This window comes from Globicephala melas, chromosome 19 (genome assembly GCF_963455315.2).
Source record: "Globicephala melas chromosome 19, mGloMel1.2, whole genome shotgun sequence".
Classification (NCBI taxonomy): domain Eukaryota; kingdom Metazoa; phylum Chordata; class Mammalia; order Artiodactyla; family Delphinidae; genus Globicephala; species Globicephala melas.
The window spans coordinates 58,098,254-58,115,516 of NC_083332.1; the positions used below are offsets into that span (position 1 = coordinate 58,098,254).

At 49.2% G+C, this 17,263-nt stretch overlaps 1 protein-coding gene across 1 annotated transcript in view; it reads right to left on the minus strand.

Moving 5' to 3' along the window:
• Positions 1–5,484: 5,484 nt before the first annotated feature.
• The window catches only part of MBTPS1 (membrane bound transcription factor peptidase, site 1), a 38,877-nt gene continuing 27,098 nt past the window's right edge, over positions 5,485–17,263 (minus strand). The window contains exons 19-24 of the mRNA XM_030863211.3: positions 16,929–17,006; positions 13,746–13,886; positions 11,819–11,950; positions 10,829–10,955; positions 7,513–7,643; positions 5,485–6,333 (exon numbers count right to left, since the gene is read on the minus strand). Of these exons, the coding sequence (XP_030719071.2) occupies positions 6,137–6,333; positions 7,513–7,643; positions 10,829–10,955; positions 11,819–11,950; positions 13,746–13,886; positions 16,929–17,006 (806 nt within the window). The 3' untranslated portion in view covers positions 5,485–6,136. The remainder of the gene's footprint in view (positions 6,334–7,512; positions 7,644–10,828; positions 10,956–11,818; positions 11,951–13,745; positions 13,887–16,928; positions 17,007–17,263) is intronic.

Consider the following 17,263-nt stretch of genomic DNA (forward strand, 5'->3'; position numbering starts at 1 on the left):
AATGGACAGATCATCCAAACAGAAAATAAATAAGGAAAGACAAGCTTTAAATGACACATTAGCCCAGATGGACTTAATTGATATTTATAGGACAACCCATCCAAAAACAACAGCATACACTTTCTTCTCAAGTGCACATGGAACATTCTCCAGGATAGATCACATCTTGGGTCACAAATCAAGCCTCAGTAAATTTAAGAAAACTGAATTCTTATCAAGCATCTTTTCCAAGCACAAGGCAATGAGACTAGAAATCAACTACAGGGAAGAAAACATAAAAAACACAAACACATGGAGGCTAAACAATGTGCTACTAAACAACCAAGAGATCACTGAAGAAATCAAAGAGGAAATCAAAAAATACCTAGAAACAAATGACAGTGGAGACACGACGACCCAAAACCTATGGGATGCAGCAAAAGCACTTCTAAGAGGGAAGTTTATAGCAATACAACCCACCTCAAGAAACAAGAAAAATCTCAAATAAACAACCCAATCTTACACCTAAAGCAATGAGAGAAAGAAGAACAAAAAAACCCCAAGGTTAGCAGAAGGAAAGAAATCATAAAGATCAGATCAGAAATAAATGAAAAGGAAATGAAGGAAACTATAGCAAAAATCAATAAAGCTAAAGGCTGGTTCTTTGAGAAGATAAACAAAATTGATAAACCATTAGCCAGACTCATCAGGAAAAAAAGGGAAAAGACTCAAATCAACAGAATTAGAAATGAAAAAGGAGACGTAACAACTGACACTACAGAAATACAAAGGGTCATGAGAGACAACTACAAGCAACTCCATGCCAATAAAATGGACAACCTGGAAGAAATGGATAAATTCTTAGCAAAGTACAACCTCCCAAGACTGAACCAGGAAGAAATAGAAAACATAAACAGACCAATCACAAGCACTGAAATTGAAACTGTGATTTAAGGTCTTCCAACAAACTAAAGTCCAGGACCAGATGGCTTCACAGGCGAATTCTATCAAACATTTAAAGAAGAGCTAACACCTATCCTTCTCAAACTCTTCCAAAATACAGAAGAGGGAGGAACACTCCCAAACTCATTCTACGAGGCCACCATCACCTTGATACCAAAACCAGACAAAGGTTTCACAAAAAAAGAAAACTACAGGCCAATATCACTGATGAACATAGATGCAAAAATCCTCAACAAAATACTAGCAAACAGATTCCAACAGCGCATTAAAAGGATCATACATTATGATCAAGTGGGGTTTATCCCAGGAACGCAAGGATTCTTCAATATACGCAAGTCAATCAACGTGATAAAACATTAACAAATTGAAGGAGAAAAACCATATGATCATCTCGATAGATGCAGAGAAAGCTTTTGACAAAATTCAACACCCATTTATGATAAAAACTCTCCAGAAAGTGGGCATAGAGGGAACTTTCCTCAACATAATAAAAGCCATATATGGCAAACTCACAGCCAACATCATTCTCAATGGTGAAAAACTAAAAGCATTTCCTCTAAGATCAGAACAAGACAAGGGTGCCCACTCTCACCACTATCACTCAGCATAGTTCTGGAAGTTTTAGCCACAGCAATCAGAGAAGAAAAAGAAATAAAAGGAATACAAATTGGAAAAGAAGAAGTAAAACTGTCACCATTTGCAGATGACACGATACTATACATAGAAAATCCTAAAGATGCCACCAGAAAACTACTAGAGCTAATCAATGAATTTGGTAAAGTAGCAGGATACAAAATTAATGCACAGAAATCTCTTGCATTCCTATATAATAACAACGAAACATCAGAAAGAGAAATTAGGGAAACTCCCATTTACCACTGCAAGAAAAAGAATAAAATACCTAGGAATAAACAAACCTACCTAAGGAGGCAAAAGCCCTGTATGCAGAAAACTATAAGACACTGATGAAGAAAACCAAGGACAATACAAACAGATGAAGACATACCATGTTCTTGGGTTGGAAGAATCAATATTGTGAAAACGATTATACTACTCAAAGCGATCTACAGATTCAATGCAATCCCTATCAAATTACCAATGGCATGTTTTACAGAACTAGAACAAAAAATTTTACAATTTGTATGGAAACACAAAAGATCCCGAATAGCCAAAGCAATCTTGAGAAAGAAAAACGGAGCTGGAGGAATAAGGCTCCCTGACTTCAGACTATACTACAAAGCTACAGTAATCAAGACAGTATGGTACTGGCACAAAAACAGAAATATAGATCAGTGGAACAGGACAGAAAGTCCAGAGATAAACCCACGCACACATGGTCACCTTATTTTTGATAATATACAATGGAGAAAAGACAGCCTCTTCAATAAGTGGTGCTGGGAAAACTGGACAGCTACATGTAAAAGAATGAAATTAGAACACTCCCTAACACCATACACAAAAATAAACTCCAAATGGATTAAAGGCCTAAATGTAAAGCCTGACAGTATAAAACTCTTAAAGGAAAACATAGGCAGAACACTCTATGACATAAATCACAGCAAGATCTTTTTTGATCCACCTCCTACAGCAATGGAAATAAAATTAAAAATAAACAAATAGAACATAATGAAACTCAAAAGCTTTTGCACAGCAAAGGAAACCATAAACAAGACGAAAAGACAACCCTCAGAATGGGAGAAAATATGAGCAAAAGAAGCAACTGACAAAGGATTAATCCCCCAAATTTACAAGCAGCTCATGCAGCTCAATATCAAAAAAACAAACAACCCAATCCAAAAATGGGCAGAAGACCTAAACAGACATTTCTCCAAAGTAGACAAACAGATTACTGACACACACATGAAAAGATGCTCAACATCACTAATCATTAGAGAAATGCAAATCAAAACCATAATAAGGTATCACCTCACACCAGTCAGAATGGCCATCATTAAAAAATCTACAAACAATGAATGCTGGAGAGGGTGTGGAGAAAAGGGAACCCTCCTGCACTGCTGGTGGGAATGTGAATTGATACAGCCACTATGGAGAACAGCATGGAGGTTCCTTAAAAAACTAAAACTAGAACTACCATATGACCCAGCAATCCCACTACTGGACACATACCCTGAGAAAACCACAATTCAAAAAAATACATGTACCGCAATGTTCACTGCAGCAGTATTTACAATAGCCAGGACATGGAAGCAACCTACGTGTCCATCGACAGAAGAATGGATAAAGAAGATGTGGCACATATATACAACGGAATATTACTCAGCCATAAAAAGGAACGAAACTGAGTTATCTGTAGTGAGGTGGATGGACCTAGAGTCTGTCATACAGAGTGAAGCAAGTCAGAAAGAGAAAAACAAATACCGTATGCTAACGCACATATATGGAATCTAAAAAAGTGGTACTGATGAACCTAGTGACAGGGCAGGAATAAAGATGCAGACGTAGAGAATGGACTTGAGGACACAGGGGGGAAGGGGAAGCTGGGATGAAGTGAGAGAGTGGCACGGACATATATACACTACCAAATGTAAAATGGATGGCTAGTGGGAAGCAGCCGCATAGCACAGGGAGGTCAGCTCGGTGCTCTGTGACCCCCTAGAGGGGTGGGATAGGGAGGGTGGGAGGGAGGCTCAAGAGGGAGGGGATATGGGGACATATGTATATGTACAGCTGACTCACTTTGTTGTACAGCAGAAACTAACACAACATTGTAAAGTGATTATACTCCAATAAAGATATTTAAAAAAAGAAAAAAAAAAAAAACAAAAAGCACTGGGAGATTTCACATTCTCCAGATTGTAGGCTTCTCTAGAAAGATCAAAACACGTGCCATCCCCAAGATGTGGCCTGAGCACTCTGGTGAGTCCCAGCCCCCCGAGACCCGCTGTCTCACTAGGGCCGTGTCCTCACTCCCTGGACCCCAGTTTTCACAGTGCTGGGCGCAGGTGGTGAGCCGTCCACACCTGTGGAGGACAGGCAGGAAGACCAGAGGCACAAGCACCTCGTCCTGAGATGTTGAAACCACGCTTAGGTCTACAGCCCGTCTCTGAGGACAACACACCACCGTGAGCCTGCAGATGCTGACACGCTGTGGGCTGCTGGGGACGGGGAGAGCTCTGAGGGGCCCTCGGCAATTCCTCTAAAGTCCTCGAAGCAACAGCAGCCACGAAAGGCGGTGACAAGCTGCCAGCTCACCACTGTGACCTGCCAAGGGTGGCGCGTGGCAGGGAGAGTTGGGCGTTGGCAGCTCCTCCCTCACCCCCCGGCCTGGGCCTGTCTCTTCGCAGGACCTCACCAGCACCCCGATCCCACAGGCCCTCTGCCCTTTCTGGTCAGTCTGTCCTCACCTATGATCCGAAAGCTCATGTTTGGCCACTTGGAGGACAGAAAACGGTACAGGCAGGGGTTAAAACTTAACAGGCTGCCTTGGGTTAGGCAACGGTTTCTTTCTCAGAAATGGCCCCTCATACATAAAAAGGACTTCATCAAAATGAACAACTCTTATGCTTGTAAGGATACCATCAGGAAAGTGAAAAGACAACAGACAGAATGAAAGAAACTATTTGTAAGTCATGTACCTCATAAGGGACTTTCATCTGGAAGCTATCGAAGAACTCTTACAAGTCAATAAAAAGACAACTCAATTAAAAAATGGGTAAAGGATCGAAATGGACATTTCTCCAAAGAAGACATAAAAATGTCCAATGAACACATGAAAGGATGCTCAACATCATTATCTTTAGGGAAATGCAAATCAAACCACAATGAGATGTCACTTCACACCCACTAGAGGGCTATCGTCAGAAAGATGAGTAACAGTAACTGTTGGTGAGAATGTGGAGAAGCTGGAACCCTCATACGCTGCTGGTGGGAATGTAAAACGGTGAAGCAGCTTTGGAACAAGAGTTTGGCGGTTCCTCAGAAAGTGAAGAATAAAACTATAGGGTTTTACTCCGCGGTGCCAACCCAACAGGAATGAAAACTTATGTCCACACTAGAAACGGTACATGCATGCTCAAAGCCACACCATTCACAACAGACAAAAAGTGGAAACAGCTCAGTGGTCCATCAAGTGAGGATTAACAAAATAAGACCTATCCATCCGACGGAGTGTCATTCAGGTCTAGAAAGGAGGGAAGTACAGAGACAGCTACAACATGGATGAATCACTAAGACGCACTCCACGAGAGCAGCCAGTCCGCCCAGGCCGTGTATTATACGACGCCCTTTTTATGAAATGTTCAGATTAGGCAAACTCATAGAGACAGCAAATCAGTGGTTGCCTGGGGCTGTGGGAGGAGGGAATAGAGGCTGACTGGCTGCTGGGTAGGAGGTTTCTTTTGGAGGCGATGAAAATGCTCTGGAATTACAGCGGTGATGGTTGCACAACCTTGGAATATACTAAAAACCACTGAACGGTACACTTTTAAACAGAATTTTGTAGGACGTGAATTACATCTCAAAAAAATACTTAACAGGTTGACTCAGAAGCCATTCCAGGTTGTCATCAAAGAGAAATGGACAGGTGGGCAAGAGCCCGTTACACACTTCTTTTTAGCTTCATACAGGTAATGCGTATTTATTGAAAATTTTCTTCACCAATAATGGTGAAACCAAGACCCAAATTACAAAACACGATGGCAGTTGGTACTTATAAAAATAAAGCGAAGGGCTATGTTTCACAGATTTGTGCAAGTTTCTGTCAAAATCTCAGTCTGTCCTCTCATCAAAAAGGAGATCACGGCATCTGTGTAGTTCCTCATGATGTAATAGTAAAAAACTGCGTTCTGTTGACAAAAAAAAATAGCTTTGCTTCCATACAGCACAAGTCTTTAAAGTGACTTTTCCCCAACAATAAATATAGAAAATAGCCTTTATGGAGCACGTCTAGCTTGGTCAGAACCGTTTCCTCCCCGACAGCCTTTAGAAGTCGTCCGAGTCTTTGGTGCACGGGTGGCCGGCGAGGTCTGACTCCAGGCTGCCCCGCGGGGCCCTCCCGCGGCCCCGCGCCCCGCACGACACACCGTGAGCCTGCGCTCCTCGCCAGGGGAGGCCCGCTCAGCACAGGCTCTCAGAGCGTTTCGAGCAGGGGGACCCCGGGAGCCCACGGCTCCACCCGCCCGCCGCGGCCACCCTCGAAGGCGCTCCCTGGCGCTCACAGCCAGCCGGGCGGACGTCACACCGAGGGGGCCTTTGGCGGGTGAACCTGCTGCACGAGCTGTGGGCGCTTCACCCTGGGCTTCCTCCGCTTTGGCCTGCTCTTGGCCTTGTTGATCTGCACCACGAAGAAGGCCAGGACCACCATGGCTCCCAGGAAGGCGAAGACGGGAATGGTCTGGCCCACCTCCTGGTTGTAGCGGCCAGGCATGATCCCTGCAGGAGGACAGCGGGGGACGGTCAGTGCACACGGCCGCGGCCTCGGTGCCTACAAGGTGAGCTGGGCTCGTAGTGACCCAGAGAAAGAATGAGAGAGAAGTGCATCCAAACTCAGACGAGGGCTTCCTGGGGCAGGGGGTGGGGTGTGAGGTCTCTGCCCCGCCTCCCCACCTGTGCTCCCTCAGAAGCCAGCGTGGTCCTTCTGCTGCCGCGGATAATCTGCAACGGGGGCGCCCTATCTCTGTTATCATGAAAACCACGGAAGACGGACAAGTCTAGGTGCTGGTGTTACACTAGCTGGACGGGGGGAAGAGGGAGGAGGCCTGGCGGGAAGGTGAGGACGGCCGGCCACGCTCCCGCTGCTGGGAAGGACTCCCGCAGATGGGACACGTGGTCGGGAACTGAGAGTGGCCATCGGAGGAACCTGGTTTGTGCTATCACACGGCTCTGTAACTGAGCGACGCTGGGGTTCCAGAACTAACCTTTACCAGTGCACCCCGGGACCTGCAGGCAAGGCCCTCAGGAGCTTGACGTAAGCACACAAAGTCCCCAGGGTTGGACCACGTGGGCCAGGGTACCCCTTCCTGATCCCTGGAGTTCCTGGCCAATTCCTAACACCAGGAGAAGTGCCCGTGGGGAGCTGTAAACTCGTGCAAGAGCACAGGGATTTCCGGAACAGAAGAGGAGCCCGCACTCTGCTGGAATGACTTGGTCCAATCATCCCAGACAAAGGATGTCCCCAACAGTCCAGTGAGGCCAAAGCCATTATGTGGCAGGTGGGGGGGGGTACCATTTGATGTCACTTAGGGTGAGGGACACCCCACATTTAACTGAGAATCCCAGCTCAGGGAAGTCCCATCCTAGGGGGGCCGGGGCAGAGAATCGGTGAAGACGTCTGGGTTGAGGGTTCAGGGGCCATGCTGTGACAGACGGACATCATAAAAGAAATTCTAACTTGAAAATTCAAGTAGAATTTTCTAAGAGACGACAGCAAGTGAATCCTTTAGGTCTGCTTTGGGCCTTGTTGATTTGTACCACGAAGAAAGCCAGGAGCCCCGTGGTCCCAGGAAGGCAGAAACACGAACGGCCTGGCCCACCTCCTGGGGGACAGAGGGAGGCTCTTTTGAACAAACCATAGTATGAGTCAGCCCAGCAGTCAAACGCCGAAGAACTGACCTCCAGGGATGTCCCACGCTCCGCTCTCTCCCGGAGACAAGGGTCTCACTTGAGGGCGATTCGGTCGGAAGCTGGGTAACACCACCTTGTCCAGGTCGATGGAGAGTAACTTCTGGTGTTTCCAAAGATTACTTCAGGAAAACGGATTCAAACAAAATAAAAATAAGCAACTGTACTGGCCCAAGGAAGCTGAGCCAATCCTTAAGAAACAGAAAGTGATTTAAACATTAATGTGAAACGCTGTCCCACCTACGTCTACCTAAACACAACTGTTGAGGTAAACACAACTGGCAGCACACTTCCAGGCCCCGAGACAAGAACGTCAAGTGAAGTCCGTACACGCAAGATTCAGTTCTAGAGGGTTTACACCACTAGCAACTCGAGCTTGCCTTGGCCTCAACCAGAAACGTCACCCAGAAGAAGGAGAGAAAACTACACGTAACCTCTGAAAGGAGCCGGCGGACGCAGGCGAGTGGACACGGCCCGGCTGGAAGGTGCGCGGTCTCCACCGCGAGGCAGCAGAGCCGTGGGCACTGCTCTCTGACGGACGCAAACCACGGCGGCAGAGGGGGCAGATCTGGTGCCAGGGGCCAGCCGTCACCTTGGTCCTCAAGGACACCCCTCTCGGGAGGCAGAACAAGGCAGACGCACGAGTGACCGAGGCGTGGACAGAAACCATGGGCATAAAGGGATGAGCATCTGCCTAGCCTGCAGGGCCACAATGAGGAGAAAGGAAACACACGTGCTTTGCGAAAGGTACTGGACTTGCTACGATGGTACCATTATTCGTATCACTAATTCTAAGATCGGAAGAAGAACTTATTCAGGCCAATACGGCTTGTAACCGAGGAAGAGAGGCTGGTATACTGCCAAGAGCAGCCTGGGAAGACACAGAGATTAGAGCAAAGAGTGCGAATGGAAACTCTGAAGACTGCTGTGGCTAAAATCAGGGAAGAGAATGAAATATGCTTGCAAATTATGAATTCGCCATTTTTCCGCTTCTCATTCATTTGGAAATTGCTGGCCCATCTCTCACTCTGGCCAAGAGAGAGCAAAGAGTTCAGTTCTATCAGCAATCAGGATGAAGGTCAGCAGGAAGCCGACACTGGCTCTGTGAAGAGGTTTTCCAAGCAGGAAGCAGATAAGCTGCTATCTTGCCCGTCCAACCGGGCAACTGCTCAGAAAATGCCGAGTATTATAACCTGTTCTATTTTATGTAATTTAACTTTACTTTTCAGGTTTAATCAGTCTGAAAATTAAACTGACAATGCTAAGTTACAGAATCAATGACATTTAAGCTTTATAACCCTGCAGGTGAATATACATGGGGCTGTATGTTAATTCTCACGGTGCTTTCCTGTTCTGGAATTTAATTACCTGGCAGTGGCCCCTTCTCGTTGAGCAGACGGGGTGACAGCGCACCACATTATCACTTGAGAATTTCACAATGTCCCGATGGGAGGACAGGAGGTTAGCCTCACCCAGGGGCTCCTTACAGGTCTGACATTCCTGCAACTGCTCTGGGTACAGATGCCTGACGCCCAGGAACGACACTGGGAGATGAGTCCTGGTTTCAGGAACGGAGTGGACGCCTGCACTCAGCACTGGGTTGACGGACCCTGAGCCTTCCCAGGGCTCTCTGACACTGTCTCGCATCGCTTCAGAGATTCAGAATCTAGACCTAGATCTAGGTCGATGAGAACTGAGAACAATTTTCAACAAGATGTGAGATGTGAGGTAAAGGTGAAGCCTGGTGGGTGTATTAAGGAGGAATTCTTGAGAGCGACAGTGAAAATCAAAGTCTAGGAGCCGCACAGCAGCAGCATCCTTGACGGGCCAGGCTGGGACTTGACACGTTGTTCGACGTGGACACGCAGACACCAAGGATACTGTTATCTATGCTCAGAGCCCCGAGCAGCACTGTGGAGAATAACTGGGTTTCGGGAACCTCTGCCAACAGCCACTGTCCACTGGGCATGAACTGCTGACCACAGCTGGAGAAGTCTGGTGTGAATACTAGGATGATGATACGTTATAAATAAATGAGATGTAAAAATGGAATCTTATCAGAAATTTTTAAATGATGGCATGGTAACTGAAATGGAAAAGCACTCAGTAATTAAAGTTTCAGGACCAAAAGTGCTGACGAGCAGAGAGCGTAATGAATCTACAATGCTGTTTTCCATCGAGCGTGTTCTGAAGAGGTCGTGCTCCTCACTCACTGAGTGACTGGCGCACTCAGTGCTTCTGTTCATGACAGTAAAGCAAAGGAAGCTTCGGGGCCTCCTGCGGGCAGCCCCCTCTTTGTGGCTCACAGTGTAGACAGTGGCTCCCCATGCCCTGCCACACACACCCCAACACCTGTACACACGGAGACCCAGACAAAGTGGGCAGGCTAGGCGGGGGAGAGGAGGCAGGGGCCCCCCTCAAGGGGAACCTGCCACGTGCATGAGGCGTGCCGCCTGTCAGGGGAAACAGCTGCTCGCGGCGTCGCTCAGGGGAGCGGGAGCCGTGGGGGTGGGACTGCTCCCACAGCCACGCCCAGAACATGGGCCCCTGCATCACGTACCAGGACCTCAAATCTCCTCACCAGAGCAGGAAATTGTCCTGCTGGGGCCAGCCATGCCTAGGAGAGAAACAGGGAGAGGGACTGATCTAGAGAAAACCTGGAACCAGCGGCCTGCGCTGGCTCTTCTGCCCCAACAGAGAAACAGCAGGGGTCGCTCAATTTTTGGCTTCTGAAAGGAAACGACAGAAATGAAGAGGCTGAGCTTGACAGATGGAGAAGCAGGCAGATCAACATCTGTCATGGTTAAGAAGTCACTTTACCAGGGACGACACTCAGCCCAGGGTGAGGGCACAGACGCAACCCCGGGCCCGGCGACAGGCCAGAACCCAGATCTACTCCTGAAGTCTCTGCCCCTGGGTGTGACACAGAAAGACCCTGTCTGTATCCCAGAATCAACACCACACATGGGGAGCGCTCAACTCCTGAACCTCGAACTAAGGGAGCCAGAGCTTCCCTTCAAGGGGACATCACTGTCAGATCACAAGCTTTTTAACCAAGAACCAACCAAACCTAACGGGAGGCTAATTACCCAAAGCACTTTTTATGCAGGATACCACCAGGGCGCATAACTCCAAAGGTCAATACAGGAGTTCGCTAATTTAAAAAAACATCACAAGATGACAAGCTAGACTGGATTATTCGATAATGATGTCAGTAAAATTCCGCTCCCTCTTACTAAAAAAAAAAAAAAGAAAAAGGCAATGAATCATAAACCCAGCAGGAGTGGAAAAGCACAGTGTCACCAACCTGGGAGCCGTCTCATTCAAAGGCTGTGGCTTGGCCCACGACAGGTGCGGACAGGCCGGCAGTGCCCGAGGCTCAGGGCCTCCCAGCCGGGCCTCAAGGACCTTGGAGTACCGGTGCAGGTGGTTCCCTGGGCAGCACCCATGCCAGCAACCAGGCCATCGTTGTTAAGAAGATACAGGGAGAAAACAAGGCTTCATTAGTTGTCTGTCTGCTCCCGGCCGTCAGGCCCACTACACGCGCTTCTCACCTGCCTGCCAGGTGCTCAGGGGTGAGGCCTGGCTGCTGCCGAGAGTGAGCGAACAGATCAGGACAGCCGCTCCCTCTAAGGTGGCCATGCTGTACACACGGCAGCGGCCGGGCCACCCCACTCACCGGAATGACACGCACTAGGCTGTACTTGAGGAGTCTAACCTGTAGATACACTTCGTGGAAACAGCTTCCTCTTTTCAAATATTTAATGCTCAGGCCAAAAAGAAAACCTGCATTTTCAAAATTCAAAATTCTTTTTGCTTCTCAGATCTGTGCCGTCCCTCACTGCAGCCACTGCCCACGTGCGGCTACTGAGCGACTGAGAGGGTGGGTGTCACATGTTTAAATAATGGCGCTGGTGAATGGGGCTAAAGAGTTTTATCACAATGAACTTAACCTGTTTCTTTTTAGTCCTTAAATGCGGCTACTGGGAAGTTCAGAACCACACCGCGGCTCGCACCGAGCGTCCAGGGACAGCCTGGGAGGAGGGGGCTCGGGCTGCGCGGCCACGGAGCTGTCACCCGCTAGGCGACCTGGGGCCCTGTCTCTTCTGTGAACCGGAAAGAAGTACCTATTTTCAAGGGTCCGGAGAGGGCTTAGCGATTAATTCCTGTGAGCAGCGCCGGGCTGGCGCCTGGTACCTAGAGAGCGCTCTGAGCTGCCGGCCGCTCCCAAGAGCCCGTCTTGTGGGAGCCCGCCTCGTGGGAGGACAGGGCAGGGGCGCCCCCCGCGGCCACTCACCTTCCATCCTCTCGGGAGCCACCGAGCGCGCTCCGCTGGGGGGGCGCTGCCGAGCGCCCGAGTGGCTGAGGCTGGGGGGCGTCACCCCGTACGACGTGAACTGCAGGAGCGCATCCAGGAGCCAGAAGCAGTCTGCGGGTTCAGCAACAGGCTGCTTAGCAACTAGACCTGTTTACAGCGACCTCTACAGGAAAATCAAAGCTGGCCCCCGAACAAGGGGGAAACGGGACGGCAGAAGGTCGGGTCCCAGTACAGCCCTGTTTGTGAGACACTCGCGTCCTCCACGGTCATCGGCAGCCCACGCGGGCCTCACTCCCAGCCCCCAGGCGCCCCTCGGTTCTGGGTTCCTCACGACAAGGACAGAAGGGGCTCCTGCAGGGACGGTGGGACCACGCGCCACCAGAGAGCAGAACCGCCCGGAGATTGGGGGTCTGCGAGAGAGGAGGGGAGAACCGGGCACCAAAGCTCCCGCCAATGCCCGCAGGCTGTCCTGGTGGAGGGATCTAGATTTTCAGGGGAGGGTAGAGCCAGGACCAGTGGGTGCACGCCACAGGGAGGTGGGTTCAAGGTCAACGCAAGTACAAAGTCTAGCAGTTTGGGCCACCTTGAGTCAGTGGGCCCCGACCACAGAGCAGGAAAGCTGAAAATGGTCCGTTACTTTGGGGGGTCATCCCAGGGAGTCTAGGTGCTGGGCTGCACTCAACAGCCTCCGTCACAGGGCCACACGGACGGATCCTTCCTATCAGGAGACGAGGAGCTGCACGGACTTTAAACCTGGGATCACCGCTCCCCAGCGGCCACCTCCCTGCATCCCATCAACACCAGCGCAGACGGGGTGAGGGTCACAGAGAGGGGACGGCAGGAAGCACTTGTCTCCCGACGGAGCACCCAGTCACGTGCTCCCGGCCCCAAAAGCTCCTCCAGGCGGACACGGGAAGTGTAAGGACCAGGACACTCTCTCAGGCATTTACAGTTTTCATAAAGACTCACCAGAGATCTCAGGTCTTAAAAGACAATCTCTGTAGAAATAAAACATTAATCTTCTTTCAACTATGACTTTAACCTTCACTTTGGACTGTTTTAAAAGAAAACGTCCTATGGATTTATATGAAAATGCTAGGAACGTAGTCACTTGACCTTCACATCACAGAGAGCGAGAGACGGAGAGAGAGAGAGGGGGACGGACGCAGCGCAGACGCCCAGCTCACGCCCAAACCGCCTCGGCCCCTCTGCCTGCACATGAGGACACGGCTCCCCCGGCCCCTCCTGCCCCCCATCCTCAGGGACCTGAAAGACTAGGTTCTGGTCTGGTCTAGTCATCATCTCACCGGCAAAGAGACGGAACACTTGCACCCATCCATGCCTCCTTTACAAAATGAGAAAAATGAAAGCCTTCGTCCAAGTTCAAACCCCCAGACCTGAAGGTGCATGGAGAGAGGCCGAGGAGGAGGAGGGGCGCTGAGGACGAGCTGCGCCTCTCTGCCCCCACCTCACATCCAGCGATCACACCAAGCACCCCTCACGAGGGCCAAAACTCCCGAGTCTGGGATGAGGGTGGGTCAGACCTGAGAGGGGGACTGCGCGGCAGTGCCAGGGACACAGCCTCCAGAGGGGGACACCAGGGAGGGCAGAGACTGGGTAAACTGGCCCCCCTACCAAAACCCGGGGGCCTGGCCTCCGCTGGCCTCAGCACAAGGAGCGTGGAGGGGGAGGGGAGGGCAGCGCAGCCTGCGAGCGCGCTTTTGTGTTGCTCATTAAACACACCCAGCCCGAGATACCTATCAGAACATCCCAAGCACCTGGCTCACCTGAGCAGCCCCTAGGTACCAGCATCTCATGGGTGCCTGTCCAGGGACAAGGGCGAGAAGGGGCAGGAACCTCAAAGCCACCAAGGCCCACCCGCTGCGGCCGCACCAGCACTTCTCACCCTTCTGCCGGTGACTGTCATCCAAGCAATTGGAGTCTCCGTACAGCACGATCCGGCCTCCACCCTCGGTCGGGATCTGATACAGCCCCAAAATGGGGACGTTTTCAACCACCGCTGCTTCCTGCTTTAAGACCTCCAATCCTGAACAACACAACAGAAACAGCAGTGAGAAGTTCTGTGGAGGCATGAACAACTTTCCAGATGCCCCTTACCTTGACATTTATTCCATACGACCCCCCTGCAAAAAAAAAAAAACCCACAGCAAAATCCAGTAATCACAGCCGTGCCAACTTTTAGGATAAGAAAACAACATGTAAAGCGCCACTACTTTGGGCTGCAGCAAAATTCACGTATGTGTAGACGCGTATCCCCATAGCCCTCCTTTCCCATGTGCACGTGAAACGGAGGCACATAGGATTCACAGTCCTAGAGGCGTTGCTTCTCCCTTCTTATCCACCAAAGCCAAATTTCTGTCTCTTCTTATTATGCTGAGAGGCTTATGTCTTCGGATCACACACACAAGGGGCAGCTCCTGCCCAACACACAGGTGCCTCTCTGGACACAGTTATACACACTGGTGCCCAGGCTTCACGCTGAATACCTGAAAGCTAGGACAACCAGAACTAATTTTTAGAACATACGCCCATGTAGTTTTAGTTTAGATTTAAGGTATCTGTTACATGAATCTCATAAATACAGTAACAAACGTTCCAACAGCAGAGACTTCTCACCTCTACCCAAACAACACAGTTTACAACGCTGACCACATCAAGAAGCCAACAGTGCACAGGTGCCACGCGGCAACTGCTGGTGACACCATCACATAATCAAAGTCTCCACCCGTGAAGCAAATGCATCCCGCACACTGGAGACGACACACGTCTGCACCAGGATCCAGCATCCACTGCGCTGGTCACACCTAAAATGTCTGTGGCTCTAAAAATGCAGCGCTTCCTGCTCTCTACGTATAATCCCACTAGGAACTGAGTGGAAGGGAAAACAAGATTTTCTTTGTTGGGAGGGAGAGACACATCAGTGAAACAGATGACGTGGGGAAAGTGCACACAGCATTGCCACTTGGCCTCGTGGTTTGACAGAGTTTTGTTTCTGACAATAGAAACAAAATGTTGATCCAGCATAACCCAGATTTTCAAATTCCTATTTTGTACCCGAAAGATTACTCAACTTAAAGCCTCTTTGGAAATAAAAAGTCCCTTAAAAAGGATTCCCAGGTAATTAATTTTCATTTTCAGGCTAGCAGAACACCAAAATAAAGTACGCACCCTTAAACCTTTTTGATTCCTCTCCCCCCCACAAAAAAAGGAGCTACCAGATGGCAACAAGGTGACAAGGAGACCACGGCCTTCACCCCAGGGGAGTTTCCAGAAGCAACACTGCCCTGTGAGCAACGGATCTCAGAAAGAATTACTAAGCCACGGTAAACTGTGCCAGGGGACTGGGAAGACAGGATCATTTATGTTCTAAAAGTTAAAATATACCCTTATGAACACAGGACTACTTACTGACTGACTCTGCCCTGACCGGAAGGAAAGAGCCCCTTCCAGGCAACACAGAAGTAAATTATACGTTGCAGACACAAACCGATGAGTGAGAAATCCTGACTTCTTGTCATTTTCAACTAGGGAAACTGTCCCCGACTTCCAGTTACAGAAAATGACAAAGTTCACAAGGAAGGGGGCCTTCCCTTTTGAAACAGAAAATATCAACGTGCAGGAGGAAACGGATCCATCCTGTGAGTTTCCATGAGCCCATCACATCGGTCACGGAATACTCTCTCACAGCCTTGTACAGGTGAGAGGGACACACGGTGCAGAACCCTGGCTCTGGAGGGGCGGGGCTGGGGGAAGACCACCCTGGGCAGCACGGGGGCGGCTGCCACCTTCGGGAAGGGCAGAGGCAGCCCGGGGCACCCCGCTCCTCCCGCACCCCGGTTTGCTCAGCGTGCTCAGCAGTGTCACAGGTACTGATGCCAGGGGACATGGCATCGTTTGCCTTCCTAGGTGATGGCTGTCTGTAGTAAAAAGGCAAAACTGAAAGTAAAGACCTTTCTTCCCTTCTAATTCTTCAGGGAATTTTAGGAGATGACTGTAGTATTCTTTATGTTTACACAGTTAAGAAGTTCAAAGCACAGTCAACATTTTTCTAAAATTTTAGTAATCTGGCAATCACAGAGCAGAACAATTCATAACCAGTAACAAAAATTTCAAGCAACTTTGAAGACAGTCTTAAAAAAAGACCCTACAAATATTCAAAAGCCCCTCTTCTCCTGCAGGAAACTCAACTTATTTTGCAGTGGTCACTACACACATATCCCAACTAGTAGCAAGAGACTGTCTTATCTTTCTGCGTATCCCCCAGAACGTATTACACAAGACGTCTCACCTGAAGTACCATACACATACTGCAAAGAATTTTTTAAAAATCCAAACTGCTAATGGGCACGGGGTTTCTTTTCTGGTGATGAAAATGTTCTGGAATTAAATGGCGGTGATGACCGTACAACTTGTGAAAACACCACAAATCACTGACCTGCACACTTTAAAAGGGCAAATGTTACGGTCGGTGAATTACATGTAATAAAACTGTGATTGGGCTTCCCTAGTGGCGCGGTGGTTAAGGATCCGCCTGCCGATGCAGGGGACACGGGTTCGATCCCTGGTCCGGGAAGATCCCACATGCCGTGGTGCAACTGAGCCCGTGCACCACAACTACTGAGCCTGCACTCTAGACCCCGCAGGTCACAACTACTGAAGCCCATGGGCTTAGAGCCTGGGCTCTGCAACACAAGAGAAGCCACCGCAGTGAGAGGCCCACGCACCACAACGAAAACCCAACGTCGCCAAAAATAAATAAGTTAAATTAAAAAAAAACAAAAAAACCCCTGTGATTTAAAAATGTGAAAGAGGGCTTCCCTGGTGGCGCAGTGGTTGAGAGTCCGCCTGCCGAAGCAGGGGACACGGGTTCGTGCTCCAGTCCGGGAAGATCCCACATGCCGCGGAGCGGCTGGGCCCGTGAGCCATGGCCCCTGAGCCTGCGCGTCTGGAGCCTGTGCTACGCAACGGGAGAGGCCACAGCAGTGAGAGGCCTGCGTATCGCAAAAAAAAAAAAAAAGTGAAAGAAAGAAAAAGGGAAACCAGAAAGTATACGAATAGCATTCCTTACCTTGGTCCTTAAATGTCTGTGTTATCACTATGCCATCTTCTGGAAATTTAGCAATGCTGCACCCCGACGCATAATACACTAGAAAACAGTCGTTCAAAGTTAGAACGTAGAAACACTGAATGCTTCCAGCAGCAGCTACACATCTACGGCAGATGCAATCTTCAGGCATGTTATGTATTTGCTAAAATCGCTTCTCATCTTAAGAGAGGAGCTGCTATTATTGCCTGGTCACACAAACTGCAAGTAATTACGTCAAAATTCAAGCTGAATTATTCTATTAATCTAAGGTTTCTGGGTAGATTTTAGAAGTTGCAGCTGTCAGACTTGGGGACAAC